The sequence below is a fragment of the Theropithecus gelada genome, chromosome 12 (genome assembly GCF_003255815.1).
Source record: "Theropithecus gelada isolate Dixy chromosome 12, Tgel_1.0, whole genome shotgun sequence".
NCBI lineage: Eukaryota > Metazoa > Chordata > Mammalia > Primates > Cercopithecidae > Theropithecus > Theropithecus gelada.
The window spans coordinates 86,784,712-86,803,161 of record NC_037680.1 but is presented as its reverse complement, the minus strand read 5'-3'; the positions used below and the strand labels follow the sequence as shown (position 1 = coordinate 86,803,161).

The 18,450-nt window shown below is 35.5% G+C and overlaps 1 protein-coding gene across 2 annotated transcripts in view; it reads left to right on the top strand.

Annotated features, from left to right (window-relative positions):
• The window catches only part of KANSL1L (KAT8 regulatory NSL complex subunit 1 like), a 138,681-nt gene that overhangs the window by 31,206 nt on the left and 89,025 nt on the right, over positions 1 to 18,450 (top strand). For both annotated transcript variants that reach the window (XM_025404300.1, XM_025404299.1), the window contains exon 3: positions 11,299 to 11,440. In XM_025404300.1, coding sequence (XP_025260085.1) covers positions 11,299 to 11,440 — 142 coding nt within the window. The remainder of the gene's footprint in view (positions 1 to 11,298; positions 11,441 to 18,450) is intronic.

The window sequence follows — 18,450 nt, the reverse complement described above, 5'->3', positions numbered from 1 at the left end:
AGCATGCTACTGGAATTAAAAGCACACATATACTTATGAAACGGAATAGAGAGCCTAGAAATAAATCCATGCATTTATGGCCAATTATTCTTTAACAAAGATGCTATGAGCACACAATGAGGAAGGGATAACCTTTTCAACAGTGTTGGGAAAATTGGTTATCTACATATCAAAGAATGAAATTGGACCCTTATCTTACCCCAAATTCACACATCAACTTGAGGTGATTGAAGACTTCAACATGAGACCTGAAACTGTAAAACTACTAGAGTAAAACAGAGAAAAAGCTTCTCGACATTGGTGTTGGCAAATGTTTTTTGGATATGCACTCCAAAGCACAGGTAACAAAAGCAAAAGTAGACAAATGAAATTGCATCAAACTAAAAAGGTTTGACACAGCAAAAGAAACAGCAGAGTAAAGAGACAACCTATGAATCGGAGAAAATATTTGCAAACTATACATCTGAAAAGGGGGGATTTCCAAAGTACATATGGAAGTTAAACAACTCAATAGTAAGAAAACAAATAACCTGATTAAAAAATGGGCAAAGGGGCCAAGGAGGCGTAGGCTGGTGGATTGCTTGAGCTCAGGAATTTGAGACCAACTTGGGTAACATGTCAAAACCCTGTCTTTACAAAGAAATACAAAAATAGCCAGGCATGGTGGTGTGCACCTGCAGTTCCAGCTACTCAGGAGACTGAGATGGGAAGATCACTTGAGCCCAGGAGGTTGAGGTTGCAGTGAGCCAAGATCGCGCCACTGCACTCCATCCTGGGTGACAGAGTGAGACCCTGAATCAAAAAAAAAAAAAAAAAAAAAAGTATACAAATGACCAAGACACAGCTGAGAAAGTGCTCAACATCACTAATCATCAGGGAAATACCCATTAGAACTACAATGAGATACCATCTCCACCTATTAAAATGGGTATTACAAGAAAGACAAAGAATAACAAATGTTGGAGAGGATACAGATAAAAGGAAACTCTTGTACACTGTGGGAATGTAAATAAGCACAGATATTACAGAAAATGGTAAGGAGGTTTCTCTGGAAATTTAAAATAGAATTACCATATGACCCAATAATCCTACTTCTGAGTATATATCAAAAGGAAATTAAATCAGTATGTTGAATTGACACCTGCACTCTCATGTTGATACTCATTTACAGTGGCCAAAGTATGCAGTCAAACTGTGACCACTGACAGATGAATAGATAAGGAAAATGTAGTGTGTGTAGGTGTGGATGTCAGGAGGAGTAAGTTCTGGAGATTGTCAGCATGGTGACTGTAGTTAATAATAACATACTGTATTGAGTCCCTGACTTATGATGGCTCAACTTACAATTTTTCAACTTTAAGTTGAGTTTATTGAGACATAATTGAATGCATTTCTTTTCTTTTTGTTTTGTTTTGAGATGGAGTCTTGCTTTGTCACCCAGGCTGGAGTCCAGTGGTACGATCTTGGCTCCCTGCAACCTCTACCTCCCAGGTTCAAGCAATTCTTCTGCCTCAGCCTCCCCAGTAGCTGGGATTACAGGCACCTGCCACCACACCTGGCTAGTTTTTATATTTTTAGTAGAGATGGGATTTTGCCATATTCTCCAGGCTGGTCTTGAACTCCTGACCTTAGGTGATCCACCTGCCTTGGCCTCCCAAAGTGCTGGGATTACAGGCATTAGCCACTGCTCCTGACCAATTCAATGCATTTTGACTTACGATATTTTCTATGTTCTTACCATAAAAAATGTTAAATGTTCCTACCATAGAAAAATTATATGAGGCAACGGATATGTTAATTAGCATGGTTTAATCTTATACAATGTGTACATATAGGACAGCATCATGTTAATATATAAATATGTATACCATAAATATGTAATATTTTTGTAATTTGAATCTTAATAAAGCTAAAAATGATTTTTAAAAAGCATGAATCCCAATGTTAAGCTTCCATAGACAAATCTAAATACTACAAATATTGTTTGTTTCTAAAAGTTTTTTTATAGAATTCATATTAACTTTTTAAAATACTTCTATCTTTTATTTTAGATTTATGGCATACGTATGCAGGCTTGTTACATGTATATATTCCATGATACTGAAGTTTGGGGTCTGATTGATCCCATCGTCCAGGTAGTGAGCATAATACACAAGTTAGCTTTTCAACCCTTACCCACCCCACTTCCTCTCCCCTCCGTTAGTCCCCAGTGTCTGTTGTTGCCATCTTTATGTCTATGTTTAATATTTAGCCCCCACTTATAAGTGAGAACATGCAGTATTTGTTTTTCTGTTACTGTGATTAGCACTGTTTTTAAAAATAAATTTTCATAGTTGTAAAAAAAAAAAATCACAACTCATGAAAATGTGTACTTTCGACGTAACATGCTTCTTGGATTCCAAAATGCACCTTTTTATCACATTTTAATGTTTCTAATAGTGAGATATACCTTATACAGTTATGTACAATTTCTTTTTTTGAGTCAGAGTCTTGCTGTGTTGCCCAGGGTGGAGTGCAGTGGCACAATCATGACTCACTGCAGCCTCAACCTCCTGGACTCAAGGGATTTTCTCAACTCAGCCTCCCTAGTATCTGGGACTACAGGTATGCACCACCATGCCTGGCTAATTTTTCTATTTTTTGTAGAGGCAGGTTTTTGCTGTGCTGCTTAGTCTAGTCTCAAACTCCTTAGCTCAAATGATCTGCTTGCCTCAGCCTACCGAAGTGCTGGTATTACAGGCGTGAGCCACTGTGCCTGGCCAGATGTATACAATTAATATTATATTATTTTCCCACTTCAGGGAATTATGTTATGAAATTGATGGTATTTAAAATTTATGTCATCTTTAGCACTGAGGAAATGCAATATTCCAAATTTATGCATGTAAGCATCAGGATCATTTAAAATAGCATATTGCATAATATTAAGATTGTCAGAAATATTTTTCATTTAATGTCTAGTGATATTTTAAAAATGTAATTCGTTCTGTTACAGCATTTTAAAATGTAAATTTGTGTGTATATTTGGCATTTAGGGGAATGATGTCAATGTAATGTAGATTTTTACACACTTTGTGTGTATATCCACAATGTGGGTTGTTTCCAGATTACTTCAAACATGTTAGTGTTTTGAAATGATGAAGATCAAGCTTTTCTCAACTAAAGAGGAATTCTTAGCAGTATCTGAAGGTCTAAACAAAATGCTAAAAAATCCTCTAGAAATATCTTCCTGTAGCTCAATAAGTTGCTGGTTTATTGGCTATACATTTTTCTGTGTTTACTAAGCTTTAAAGATATTTTGCTTGTGTTAAAAAGAAATTGATTAATGAAAAATGCTGTCTCTAGAAGATATTTTTAATTTTTGTTAAACTGGTTTCTATTAGAACTAATGTCTTCAAGGATGCACATCAAAAAAAGAAGCATGAGACCCGGAATATGAAGCTTTAAATGTGGGCTGCTTTATTTTAGGTACAAATGCCAGTGGAAACTTTCAATTTTTATAATAATCATTATTGTTTTGTTAGGGCTCAGATTTAAAAGTTCCTTAGGTATTGTGTGGTCTGCCACTAACGATCTTCACAATAAGTCTAGCTGTTTTTATTTTGCAGAATATGAGGTTATACAGAAGGGCGTATATTGTGTTAGAGTAGGAATGCCTGTACTTGATTCTGGCTTGGTGGTAGTCGTCTTTTTGATTAATAAAGGTAGTTTTGATTTTTATCCTGTTTCTTTTCAAGACCCATTATAGTGTTTGGCAGGCCCATCGCTAGCTCATTTGTGTGCATTAGGAAAATATTTTCCTTCCACTGAGCAGATGTAGATTTGCAATGGCAGGGTTTGGAGTACAAAACTCTTGTTGGATTTTACTTGCCCCTTCATCCAGGCCCATGTACAGTTTAGTTTGAAAACACTACATGGTTGCCTGGCTTCCTGAACAAAAGTGACACATGCACATACATACACATAATGCTCATTGAACAGTGAAATTGTTTCTTTAGCAAATAAATGTTTTGATTAGTTTAACATTTATTTACAGTATTTCCTTTTAAAAAATATGTCCTTATTTGTCAATGTTTGTTGTTACACAAAGATTTTACAAACATAATTAAGACTATTTTACAGGCTATAACTTTCAAATTCTTTCCATACAAGAGAAGAGGTGTGGTAGCGATAGAGTGCATAAATATTTCCCAATCTCTCCTTTTTTTTCTTTTTTTCCTTGGGGGGTGGGAGGATAGCTAATAAGAGAACAAGACTAAATTTGCCCATCCCTTGCATGAATTATTTTTAATTAATACTGAAAATTTCAGTTTAGGCAGTTGACACTAGGTTCTGCCAGAGTTCTAGGCAGAATTGCGTAAGATCTCAAGATGTGTTTACTCCATTTATTCTTCCTTTTTGGAACCCTTTTTAAGTTCCAATCTCAGATAGTCCTTGGACATCCTCAACTGTACCTTTTAATGTGGTTTATTTTCATGCCAGAATTCCTAGAGGTCACAACTGTATAGTTATTTTTTTGTTTTTGTTTGTTGTTTACTTCATGAATGTGTGCATATGTGTGTCTATATTGTGTGTGTACAACTTGATAGAGTATGTAAGTTATTAACATATGTCAATAAGGCTCATCTTAAAGACAATGAACATTTTAAATGAGAGCTTGTTAACCCAAATGATCCTAATAGTATGAAATATTTATGAGGGAGGAATATGTTATTTAAGGTATATGTTAAGCCGTTATAACAAGGAGAACTCAACATAAATATACATAATTTATTTTTCTCTCATTTAACTGTCAAGAATTAGATACACTTTACAGGATTTAGCAGAGACCTTTTGGCTTTGCTGTTCCTTAGGATGCTGCCCTTGCCTGCATTGTTGAGAGTCACTGGTACTTCATTTCATTTCCATATTCAGTCATTTTTAATGGTAAACCCAATCATTGATAATGGCCAGACCTAGAAGTTGTGCACATAATTTTGGCTCACGTTCTATTTTCAAGGACTTTGTTGTATAGTCAGACCTAACTGCAAGTAAGGCTGGGAAAAATAAGGTCTCTAAGCTGAGCTGCTGGGGCTCAGCTGAAACCCAAGGAACTCTATTATCCAAAAAGTATAGGAGGATGGACGTTAGGGGAAAACAAGAAGTCTATTCAGTTTGCCTCTTTGGCTACCCAAATGTCCATGTACCTCTTTCTCGTTCATAAAACATACCATCTTCTCAAGGATGATAACCCAAAGTCACATTCATTGGGTAAAGTCCTCTGTATCAGGTTTGTATGTGGTTCATCTTGATGTGGTAACCAATGAACTAATAGACAAGTTTCCTAATTTTCTTGACCTCTTGCTTGTATGATGGTATAGGAACAAGGAAAATTCCCACTGGGAAAAAAAAAGAATGGGTCATATATGATAGTTCCTATTCCTTACAATAATACACTTCTTGCTCTGGCAGTGGAGTAAGGTCTTGCTAGGACCTTAATTTTGCTTTCTGAGATAAGCTCCCTTGTCTTTTGTCTTTCACTGTCCCTGACCTTGCTCTTTGGGAATTACTCTTTGTCCATGATTCTTTGTGACTGTGTCTAACATGGGTGTTAGTGTACTCTTATTGGAGACACCACTGCATTTTCACCCTACTTTCTATTGGTGCGGATTTGGTTCCCAGGGACAGTCTCTGTTAGGCCTGTGGTGGTATTTTGCTAGTCGAGTTCCCTCCGAAATGTAGGTTTCCATTCTCTTTTCTTCCTGTCAGTTATATGTGAAAATATCACAGCCAAAGATCTCATTTGGACATAGTTGTTAAACCTACACACTTATTAATTTACTAGTTATATTCCTCAGACTATCCACCTCTCCCTCAATTTGATAACTGCCTTAGTGTAATGGCTACCCTACACATGCTCTAACAAAACTTTAAAGTAAGCTGAAGTTTAAGAAGTTGAACAGCAAGTAATATAATAACCTGTCAGAACAGAATTGATCACTCTTTAAGGAAGACCACAAAATCCACACATTCAACAACATAATATTCATAGTACCCTTAATATGTATATTTATATAAAACCTACTAGATGTGTGTATGTGCATATGTGTGTATTCGACTATTAGGCATGCAAAGAAGCAGAGAAAAATCATTAATGGAAACTGACCTGGAAATGATAGTGATCATGAAATTAGTAGACAAAGAGCTTAAAATATCTGTTGTAAATATGCTCAAGGACTTAAGAGTAAAATGTGAACATAATGAAATAAACCGAACATATAAAGAACCATTGAACTTTCAAAAGCTAAAAATATCTGAAATGAAAACTACTTCAGCTAACAAGAGAATAGACATTCAGAAGAAGTGGTTAATAAAAATCACTGCTGACTTCTCACTAGAAGGTATGTAAGCCAGAAAAATGGAATGATATATTTAAAGTGCTGAAAGGTGGGGAAAAAAAATCAGTCTAAAATTCTCTGCCCAGTGAAATATTTTAAAAAACAGACACAAAATGACATTTCCAGATAAGTAAAAATAGAAGTTGTCAGTATACATGCACTAAAGAAATTTTAAAAGATCTTCAGGCTGAAGGAAAAGCATACTGGGTAAAAACTGAGATTTACATAAAGGAAAAAAGAAATGTTAAGAAACGGTAAATATGTGGGTCTGAAATATGTAGATTTTAAATCACACATTTCCACGTAACTCGTGAATGAAGAAGTCACAAGAAACTTAAAATGTTTTGAACTGAATAATACTAGAAACATGACATATCAGAATTTGAGGGATGCAGGTACTAAATTACTGAAGTAGTGCTGTATGGCTGTACATGTTTATATTAGGAAAGGAGAATAGTGTAGTCTGTGGTCTAAGTCTCCTACTTAAGAAGCAATAAAAATAATACTAAATTAAACCCAAAGCAAATAGAAGGAAAAGATGATAAAGTTTGGATATTCACAGATTATAAAACATAAAAACAATGGAGAGAATTACAAACTGCTAGCAAATTATTTAGGAAAATACTAACAGCAGGAAGAAGGAAAAATATCACTATAGGTGTTCCGGCATTGTAGAATAATTGGGGAATACAAACCATTCTCTGTATTCCCAGGCTCTTTATCTGTGTATCAAGTAACTATGAATGGAAATAGTCAAGAAAAATATAAAATAATGCAATAATAAAAAATAAGAATTAAAAAGAGTATAACAATTGTTTGTATTAGGTATTATAAGCAATATTTACATTGTATTAGATATAAGCAATCTAGAAATCAAAGTATACAATAGAGTATATGTAGCTTATATGCACATGCACGTCATTTTATATAAGGGACTTGACCATTTCCACAGATTTTGGTATCCTCAGGGGATCGTGGAACCAATCCTCCATGGATACTAAGGGATCACTGTATAATGAACAACTACATGCCAATAAATTCAACAATTTAAGCTACATAGGCTAATCGACCAAACTGACACAATGAGAAATAGAAAACCTGAAAAACCTTACGTTAAAAAGAAAAATTAATAATTATAAACTTTCCCACATAGAAAACTTGTGACCCAGATGGCTTCACTGATTAATTTTATTGAAACTCAAGGAATAAATCATTCCAGTCCTACATAAACTCCTTCAGAAAATCAAGGAGGAAGGAATACTTCTCATTTTATGAGGGTAGCATTAGCTTGATTCCAAAACCAAATATGACAAGAAAACAGCAGATCCATATCTTCTTTGACTATAGATACAAAGAGAAATCCTAAATGAAGTAGCAAATAGGGTCTAGCAAACTGTAAAAATTCATCATGACCAAACGAGTTCATACCAGGAGGTCAAAACAAAGATGTAAGTTTGTGATGCCGACAAGTAATTAGTACCAAGAGAAATTACATTCAAAACCACTTAAGTTTAAATAGCTTGTACTTATTTCTTTTAGCAAGCTTAAGTGGTGGCTGAAAGCAAGCAAGGATGGGAATTGAAGTCATAATGCTACCTTTCTGGGGAATGAGTGATCTCTCACTGACCAGTTGGTCTCCACTCACCAATGTCTTTGATCTTTACTAGAGACGGGGACCCCACATTATGGTCAGCATGTGGTGGTCTGTGATCAGTTTTGCATACTCTAGAAAGATTCAGGGAGTCAATGGCAGACCAGGCTTTTATATGCTAACTGGGGAGTTGGGACACTCTGAATATGCTGGTGCATTAGTTATATGCTAATTGGTTACACTGTAAGTTATGTAAACCATTAACATTGATTATATAAGTTGTTTACATAAAATGTTTGACTTTGGGGCATAACATGTTGACCTTGTTTGAGCAAGTTAGCCATATATTTATCTGTAACATCTTAATTATTAACAATCTTACTTTTTTTAGAAAAACATGTTTTCTAGGAAGGAAACATTTTTGTTTACCACTTATAAGCATAGCAAACATGTTTTATTCCTCCTATTAAAATGTAGGATAAGTTACCCTCTACAGAAAATTTATTTCAGGCCGGGCTTGCTGGCTCATGCCTGTAATCCAAGCACTTTGGGGGCCGAGGCGGGTAGATCACTTGAGGACAGGAGTTGAAGCCCAGCTTAGCCAATGTAGTGAAACCCTGTGCCTACTAAAAATACAAACAATTAGCTGGGTGTGGTGGTACATGCCTGTAATCTCAGCTACTCAGGAGGCTGAGGCACAAGAATCACTTGAACCTGGGAGGTGGAGGTTGCAGTGAGGAGAGAGCGCACCACTATACTCCAGCCTGGGCGACAGACCAAAACTCTGTCTCAAAAAAAAAAAAAGAAAATTTATTTCATATATCACAAAGCGTCCGATGTGATTTGGTTTACTTAAATTTAATCTGGTATTGCTATTTTTCTATATGAGTATAATTTAGTGTAGTATATGAACATAACAATGATTTTTATAATCCTAACTTGAGTATCAGAATATCTTTACCAGAAGTACAATAATATGAGTTCTATGACATTTTTTTCTGTTATATTTCATTATTCACTAATCATCAATATTATAACCAAACCAAATTGCATATTATAGGGGAATTTTCCTACTGGAGCAATACTTAATGTTTAAGATCATCTTTGATTGCCCTATGCTTACTTCTAGGCCATACTTCTGCAAGTCCTATCAACTTTAAAATGAACCTTGAATCTGTCCTTTTATCTACATATCTTTGTCTCCCCTCCCCTTCCCAGTCAAAGCCATTTTTATATTCAGTGTTTTAGAATAGGCTATATTTAGTGTTACAAATTAGCGTCCTAATCTCAGTGGTTTCACACAGCAGAGGTGTACTGCGGCTTACATAAAGTCCAGTGTGATCTAGGCTATTCTCCTCCTCCATTTTGTAGCTATATTATCTGCACTCATGGTTTTGAAGATCCTCAGGTGACCTGGAAATGACAATGTCACTTTTGCTTATAGCCCATTTGGTCAGAACTAGTCAAATGGCTCCAACGTAAATGCATAAGCCTGGGAAGTGTAGGGTGGCACGTGAAATATTTGGAGATCACAATGATCTGTACCACACCCAGATTATTATAGGTAACATCTTAGTTGTTTTCCTTACTTTCTTTCATTTCCTACTACAGTGCTTTCTCCACCTAGTAGCCAAAGTTCTTGGAAAAAAAAAAAAGATTGTTACCACCTTCCCAGCAGTTTCCACTTTGTTTTAAAATCCAAACATTTTATCCTCACCTGTGCAAAATACTACGTGCTAGGGCACTTGCCTTCTCTAATTTCATGACTGGCATTTAGTGTTGCTAACTGTTATCTATGAATAGTGTATTTTGAATAGGCATTTTATTTTGTCCACAGTTATGAAAATGTGATTTTTAAGTGTCAAATTTATGAAACCACAGTAATGACTATAAACAATACATAATAATACCAAGAGAAATCGTCAATCATATGGTGTCTTTAATCACATTGTATGCAATTAGAATCCTTAAAAACAGCAGCCTTTCAGAAATATTGATATAATGTAAGATCCTGTTATAGTGAATGAATTCTATATAGCAAAGCCATAATAATTGTGTTCTGTTTATCTGACAGCAAATGATCTCTTAGAATAAATATTTTCTCCGATTAAAGATTATTTGAAAGATATTCCATTATGGTCCAGTGCATTTTAAAAAATTAATAAACTATTTTTTAGAGCAGTTTTAGGTTCACAGCAGAACTGAGTGGGAAATACAAAGAGTTCCCACATATTCCCTGTTCCCACATACTACAAACGCACAACCTTTCCCACTGTTAATATCCCACACCAGAGTGGGTATTTGTTACAATTGATGAACATACATTAACATGTCATTGTCACCCAGAGGTCATTATTTACATTAGTCTTCACTCTTGGTGTTCTACAGTCAGTGGGTTTTGACAATAAATGAATTTTTAGATAAGTTTTTTATAAAGTTTATATGTTGTCATTAAGTCATTGTTGCCCTACAGTTATATCTTCAGTTTGTCAGTTTTTTTTTTTTTTTTTGTGGCAATCTGCATCTCCTAATTAAATATCACACACATATGCCACCCATAATCCCCAATAATTTTTCTCTAGCTGTAGTGCTCTTGCCAAATGACAGAGGTACTAGGAGGAGCTAGGAATCAACCCTTATTTTTAAATATGCATGAAAGAAAGGCTTTATATAAATTCTTTGTGATCTCTAGGTTGTGAATCCTAGGAATCAGATTTTTAATGAACTGTTTATCTTAACAAATATTTTAAGGTCTATATATTTGGTATGCTTATTTGAAATGTAGCAGAGCATTTATATTTTTTATAATTTTTGATGGTTTTTAAAAAATGATTTAAGTAGTTAGCTAATAATGATGCCTATTTTAGCAAATAAAAATTACTTATAGTAAAATTGAATGTGCTGCAGTTTATTACATGGACTTAGATTTAGCACCATTCAAATGGATTGTCTGGTACTTGACATCTACTTACATGTAAGTTTTATGTAACAGTTTTTACATGGTGTTTGCATTGTCATTCACGTTTCCTTTTCTTTGCTGATTTATCCCTGTTTAAGACCTTCTGCATTGATAAGGAATTGAGTAGCAGAGGAATTATCCTACTACAGGGTATGTAATATTTAATGAAAACGGGTATTTGTGGGGTGGAAAGGTAAGAAAATTAAATCTTTTTCTTTGATAAGAAGTCAATCTGCCATTCTGTCTTCCTGTAATTGCATGTTGTAGAAAGGAAATTTGCTTTTATTATGGGAGTTAAGGAATTATTAAGCAGTGTCTGTGAAACTTGATTGCTTTTGTACTTTGAGTAACAGCGTTTGTTTTGTTCACAGTAACTGTAGTACTGAATGGAAGTGGCTTGTAGACAGAGCACGAGTTGGCAGCCGGTGGACTTGGCTTCAAGCCCGGATTTCAGACCTAGAATGCAAAATCCAACAACTAACAGACATTCACAGGCAAATTCGTGCCTCCAAGGTATTGTCTGTCTGTGTTCTTCTACTTTTGTTGAAAATTGTTAATGTTTTCATTCCTTCTCATTTCATCACAAAAATAATTGTTACAAGGTTTTATAAGAATGTAGCCAGTTTATGTCAAAATGTTTGGTATATTAGTTATTATAAATTGAAGCTATCTTTGTAATGGCTTTTTGTATTTAAGATCATTTTATCATACTTTTTGAGCAATTCAGAACTTCCTTATTGGATTCCAGTTAATGTAAGTGATAAACTTGTTTTCAGATTTCTAAATCATAAAATACATATAACAAAAACCTTACCATCTTAACCATTTTTGAGTGTATAGTTGTTATTAAATACATTCGTAATGTTATTCATGTGTCACTATCCATCTCCATAACTCTTTTTACCTTTTAGAACTGAAGCTCTGTACCCATTAAATAATAACTACCCACTTTCCTCTCTCCTCAACCCCTGGCAACTATGTCTGTCTCTTATGATTTTGACTATTTTAAGTACCTCATATAAGCAGAATCATAACAGTTTTTGTCTTTTTGTGGCTAGCTTATTTCACTAGCATAATGTTCTCAAGTTTCATAAATATTGTAGCATATATTAGAATTTCTTTCCTTTTTAAGATTAATAATTTATTGTATGTATATACCACATTTTGCTTATTCAGTCATCCGTTGATGGACACTTGGGTTGCTTCCAGTTTTTAGCTATTGTGAGCATGCTGTGAACATGGATATTAAAATATCTCTTTGAGACGCTGTTTTCAATTCTTTGGGGTAAACACCCACAAGTGGAATTGCTGGATCATATGGTAACTCTATTTTTAATTTTTTTGTGAATCTACCATACTGTTTTTCACAGTGGCTATACCAGTTAACATTTCCACCAGCAGTACACAAGGTTCAAATTTCTCCAGATTCTTGCTAACATTTATTTTCTGTTTATTTTATAGTAACCATCCTAATGAGTGTGAGATGGTATCTCATTTTACTTTCGATTTGCATTTGCCTAATGATTAGTGATGTTGAACATCATTTCATGTGTTACTGGCTTGGCTTTTGGATATCTTCTTTGGAGAAGTACTTATTCAAGTCCTTTGCCCATTTTTGAATGGGGTTGCTTGCTTGTTTATTTTCTTGTTGCGTTTTAATTCTATATGTATTGTGGATATTAATTTCTTATCAGATATATGATTTATAAATATTTTTCCTATTCTGTGTGTTGCTTTTTTTTTTTTTGAGGCAGAGTCTTGTTCTGTCACCCGGGATGGAGTACAGTAGTGTGATCACTGCTCACTGCAGCCTTGACCTCCCAGGCTCAAGCAATCCTTCCACCTCAGACTCCCAAGTAGCTGAGACTAGAGGCTCGTGCCACCATGACTGGCTAAGTTTTTGATTTTTTGTAGAGATGGGATCTCCCTCTGTTGCCCAGGCTGGTCTTGAACTCTAGACTCAAATGATCCCCAAACCTCGGCCTCTCAAAAAGTGCTGGTATAACAAATGTGAGCTCCTGTGCTCGGCCTTGTTCATTGCATTTTTACTCTGTTGATATTATCTTTTCCTGCCCAAATTTTCGAAATTTTTCTGAAGTCCCATTTGTCTACTTTTTCTTTTATTACCTGTGCCCTTGATGTCATATCTAATAAATCATTGCTAAATCTAATGTCATGAAGCACTTACCCTATATTTCTTCTTAGGGTTTTATAGTTTTAGGTTTTACATTGAGGCCTTTGATCCTCAATGTAAATTTTTGTGTTAATTTTTGTGTATGGTGTTAGGTAAGGGTCCAGTTTCATTCGTTTTCATTCAGATATTCAGGTTTACCTGGTTGAAAAGACTGTTTTTCCATTGAATGGCCTTGGATTGGAACCTTTGTCAAAAAACATTTGACCATATATGTTAGGATTTATTTCCGGGTTGTCTATTCTATCCCATTGGGATATAGGTCTGTCTTTATGCCAGTACCACATGGGTTTTTTTGGTTTTGGTTTTTAATTTCTTTTCTCCTTTTTTTTTTAAATAGAGACAGAGTTTCCCTATATTCAAGACGAGGCTGGTCTTGAACTCCTGGGTTCAGGCCATCCTCTCACCTCAGCCTGCTAAAGTGCTAGGATTATAGGCATGAGCCACCATGCCTGGCCAGTATCACATTGTTTTGATTTCTGTAGTTTTGTAGTAATTTTTGAAATCAGGACATGTGAGTCTTCCAGATTTGTTATTTGTTTATATATATTTTTGAGATAGAGTCTCAGTATGTTGCCAAGGCTGGAGTGCAATGGCGTGACATGAGCTCACTGCAACCTCCACCTTCCAGGCTCAAGTGATTTTCATGCCTCAGCCTCCTGAGTAGCTGGGATTACAGGCATGCACCACCATACCCAGCTAATTTTTGTGTTTTTAGTAGAGACGGGATTTCGCCATGTTGGCCAGGCTAGTCTTGAACTCCTGGCCTCAAAGTGATCTGCCTGCCTCAGCATCCCAAAGTGCTGGGATTACAGGCGTGAGCCACCGAGCCCAACTCTAGATTTGTTTTGTTGTTGTTGTTGTTGTTGTTGTTTTTGATGTTGTGTTGGCTTTGAGGTCTCATGAGATTTTGTATGACCTTTAGGATAAGTTTTTTCTGTCTATAAAAAGAGTTGTGGAGATTTAGATAGGGATGCACTGAAACTCTAGATTGCTTTGAGTAGTTTTGACATCTTAACAACATTAAGTCTTTCAATCCATGAGTGTGGGTTGTGTTTCCATTTATTTATATCTTCTTTAATTTCTTTCAGCAATGTTTTGTAGTTTGTACAAGTCTGTCAACTCCTTGGTTATTTATTATATTCTGAAGTGTTTTATTCTTTTTGATTCTCTTGTAAATATAATTGTTTTTGTGACTTTCTTTGCAGATTGTTCATTGTTAGTATATAGAAATGCACCTGACTTCTGTGTCATGCCACTCACTCCTGACCTGTAAGGTTTCCCACTGAAAAGTCTGCTACCAGACATTTTGGAGCTCCATTGTATATTGTTTCTTTTCTTGCTACTTTTTGAATCCTTTCTTTATTCCTTCCCTTTGGGAGTTTGATTATTAAAACTACTTGAGGTAGTTTTCTTTGGATTAAATTTTCTTCGCGCCCTATAACCTTCTTGTGCTTGAATATTGATATCTTACTCTAGATTTGGGAAGTTCTTTGTTATTATCCATTTAAATATATTTTCTATGCTGATCTCTTTCTCTTCCTCCTCTTTAAGGCCAGTATCTTAGGTTTGCCCTTTTGAGGGTATTTTTTGGATCTGGTAAGTGTGCTTTATTATTTTTTATTCTTTTTTCCTTTGTCTCTTCTGATGGTATATTTTCACATATCCTGTCTTCAAGCTCACTAATTTTCTTCTTTTTGGTTAATCCTGTTGTTAAGAGACTCTATCTAGTGCAGTCTTCAGAATGTCAAGTGCATTTTTCAGCTCCAGAATTTCTGCTTGTTTCTTTTCAACTGTTTCAGTTTCTTTATTAAATTTATCTGATAGGATTCTGAATTCCTTCTCGTGTTACCTTAGATTTCATTGAGCTTTCTCAAAACAGCTATTTTCAGTTCTCTGTCTGAAAGATCACATATCCCTGTCTCTCTGGCATTGGTCTTTGGTGCCCTATTTAGTCCATTTGATGAGGCCATGTGTTCCTGGGTGTTCTTTATACTCGTAGATGTTCATCTGTGTCTGGACATTGAAAAGTTAGGTATTTATTAGTCTTTGCAGTGTACACTAATTTGTACCAGTCCTTCTTGAGAATGCTTTCCAGATATTCAAACAGGCTTGGGTGTTGTGATCTAAGTCATTGGTCACTGCAGTCATATCCCCAACTTTAGTAACGCTGCATCTTTTGTAGACTCATAGAGGTACTACCTCAGTAGTCTCGGGTAAGATCCAAAAGCATTCTCTGGATTACCAGTCAGAGACTCTTGTTCTCTTCCCTTACTTTCCCCCAGGGAAACATAGTCTCACCCTCTGTACTGAGCTGCTTGGAGCTAGGAGAGGCATGACACAAGGACCACTGGGACTGCACAGGGTCAGATCCGAAGACAGCACAGCACTGGTCTCACCTAAGGCCCACAGTGACCACTACCTGGCTATCGTCTGTGTCTCCTCAAGGCCCAAAGGTTCTACCATCAGCAGGTGGCAAATCCACTCAGACTTGTATCCTTCCCTTAAGGGTGGCAAGTTCTCCCCAGCCCCAGGTGGGTCTAGAGATGCCATCTTGGGCCTCCACCTGGTGCTGTATTCTACTGCAGCTGAACTGACACCCAAGTCACAAGACAAAGTCCTCCCTACCCTTCCTTCCTCTTTCCTCAAGGAGAGCAGTCCCTCCCCATGGCCACCACTGCCCCAGGGCCACAGCAAGTAGTGCCTCTCTATGGCCAGTGTTTACTAAAGGCCCAAGACTTCTTCATTCAGCTTTTGGTGAATGCTGCCAGTCCTGAGTCTCTCCCTTCAGGACAGTGGGTTCCCCTCTGGACCAGGGTAGGTCCAGAAATGCTTGGTGCTTTACCCCACTGTGGCCAAGCTGGTAACCAAGCTGACTTTTAGTTCTTACAAAGATGCTCTTTTATGTGGCTAGTGTTCAATTTGGTGTTCCTATGTTGGGAGGTAGTGGGGGTACAGTTGCTGGAGTCTTCTATTCAGCCATCTTGTTCTGCCTCCCCTCTCTCATGCTATTTTTATGGCAACATTTTTATTAGAATAGATTTAGGGGTAGATATTGGTATTAACAGGTGATTGGTAGAAGGAAAGGAGAGTTTTGGAAAGTTCTTGGGCATGTGCAGTTATCGCTTCATGCTAACTCATGGGTTGCATCAAGGGGGTGGTAATACGAAACATGCAGTGGAAATTTAGGCTGTGATGTCAGTAAGGTCATTCTGTACAAACTCTTGGTTTTAACTGATTTTTGCCAGTTTATTCGTGTTCTCACAAGATTAGAGAGTTTTGGCGTCTTAGTGGGTTATGTCTTTAATTATCTGCTATCCTACAAACTCAAGAATTTTTGCTAGTTATTGACTTCTTACTCTTTGGGTTATAGTTTGAGTTTCAGTATCTCAACAAGTTGTTTCTTTTCTTATCTGTTATCCTATAAACATAGGAATTTAGACTGGTTTTCTTAACTCTTTGTGGCATGGTTTCATAAATGTTTATAATTGTTTTATCTTGTTATACTGAGTCTTATTAATATATAATGTCCTTATCTCTTGTAACTTTTTTTAATTTAAAGTCTCTTTTGTCTGATATTGCGTATGATTTTTAAAAATCCACTTTCAACTTATTTGTGTCATTGGACTTAAGTTGAATCTCTTGTATACAGTATAGAGTTGGATTCTGTGTTTTTATCTATCTAATTTCTGTGTTTTGGGGAGTTTAATCCATTTACACTTAATGTAATTACTAAGAAGGATAGACTTCTGTCATTTTGCTATTTTCTATATATCTTATACTTTTTTTTGTTTTTCATTTCCTGAACTACTGTCTTCTGTTGTGTTTAGCTGATTTTTTTTGACCCTGAAATGTTTAAATTTCTTTCTTACTTCCTTTTGTATATATTTGGTAGATATTTTCTTTGTGGTTGCCCATGGGGATTATATTTAACCTCATAAAGTTATTACATTATAATTTTAATTTATTCCAGTTTAACTTTAGTAACATATAAAAACTCATTTCCTTTACAGCTTTGTTCCCACCTCTTTTAGTTATTGATGTCACAAAATTATATCCTTATACTAATGTGTCCCAAAACATAAATTAATAATTATGTTAAATATATTAGTTTCTTAAATTATGTAGAAAACAAAATGTGGAGTTACAAACCAAAGTTACCACAAGCCTAGCTTTGGAACTAATATATATATTTTTAATGTACTAGTTATTTAAATCATGTAGACAGCAAGGAGTTACAAACTGTTGTTAACAATAATACTAGCTGTTATAATTATGCGTGTATTTAACTTCATTGAGATTTTTATTTCATCAACAGCTTTAAGTTACTATCTAGGTCTTTCATTTAACCTTGCAGGACTTCCTTAAGTATTTTCTGCAGAGTAGGTCTAGTGGTAAATGACTCCCTCAGCTTTTGTTTACTTGAGAGTGTCTTAATTTTTTTTTTACCTTTGAAGGATGATTTTCCCGAATATAATAGGATTTTGGGTTGGCCAGGATTTTTTTTGTTGTTGTTGTTATTTTGTTTTCTACTTTGAATATATTGACCTAACTGCCTTTGGACCTCCAAAGTTTATCGTAAGAGGCTACTGATAGTATTATGGAGGATCCCTTGCCTGTGCTTCTCTCTTGCCGCTTTCAATATTCTTTTTGTCATTTAATAGTTTGATTATAATGTTTCTTTGTAGTACTCTTTGGATTCACCTTATTTGGAGCTCATTCAGCTTCTGATATTTGTAATCATGTCTTTCATCATATTTGGGGAGTTTTTAGCCATAATTTCTTCAAATATTCTCTCTGCCTCTCTATTCTTTTTCTGGAACTCCTACATTTATATGTTGGGCCACTTATTAGTGTTCCACGTGTCCCTTACACTTTGCTCACTTTTCTTTAATCTGTTTTCTTTTTATGATTTACACTTGATTATTTTTACTGTCCTGGCTTCAAGTTCATTGGTGTTTTTCCTGCCTGTTCACATTTGCCTTTGAATACCTCTAGTGAATTTTTCATTTCAGTTATTATACTTTTCAGCTCTAGAATTTCTGTTTGGTTTCCTTTCAGGTTTTCTATTTCCATACTGATGTTTGCATTTTGTTCATAACATCTTTTTCTTGACTATTCTTACATCTTTTTTTTTAGCCTTTTGAGCATCTTTAAAACAGTTGTTTTAAAGTCTTTGTCTAATAGGTCTTCCATCCTGTTTTCAGGGACAGTTTCTGTTTGTTTTTTTTTCCTTTGAATGCTCCCTTTTTTCCTGTTTCATTGTATGCTTTTTGTTTGTTTGTTTTTGAAAACTGCACATTTGAATCTAATAATGTGTTAACTCTGGAAA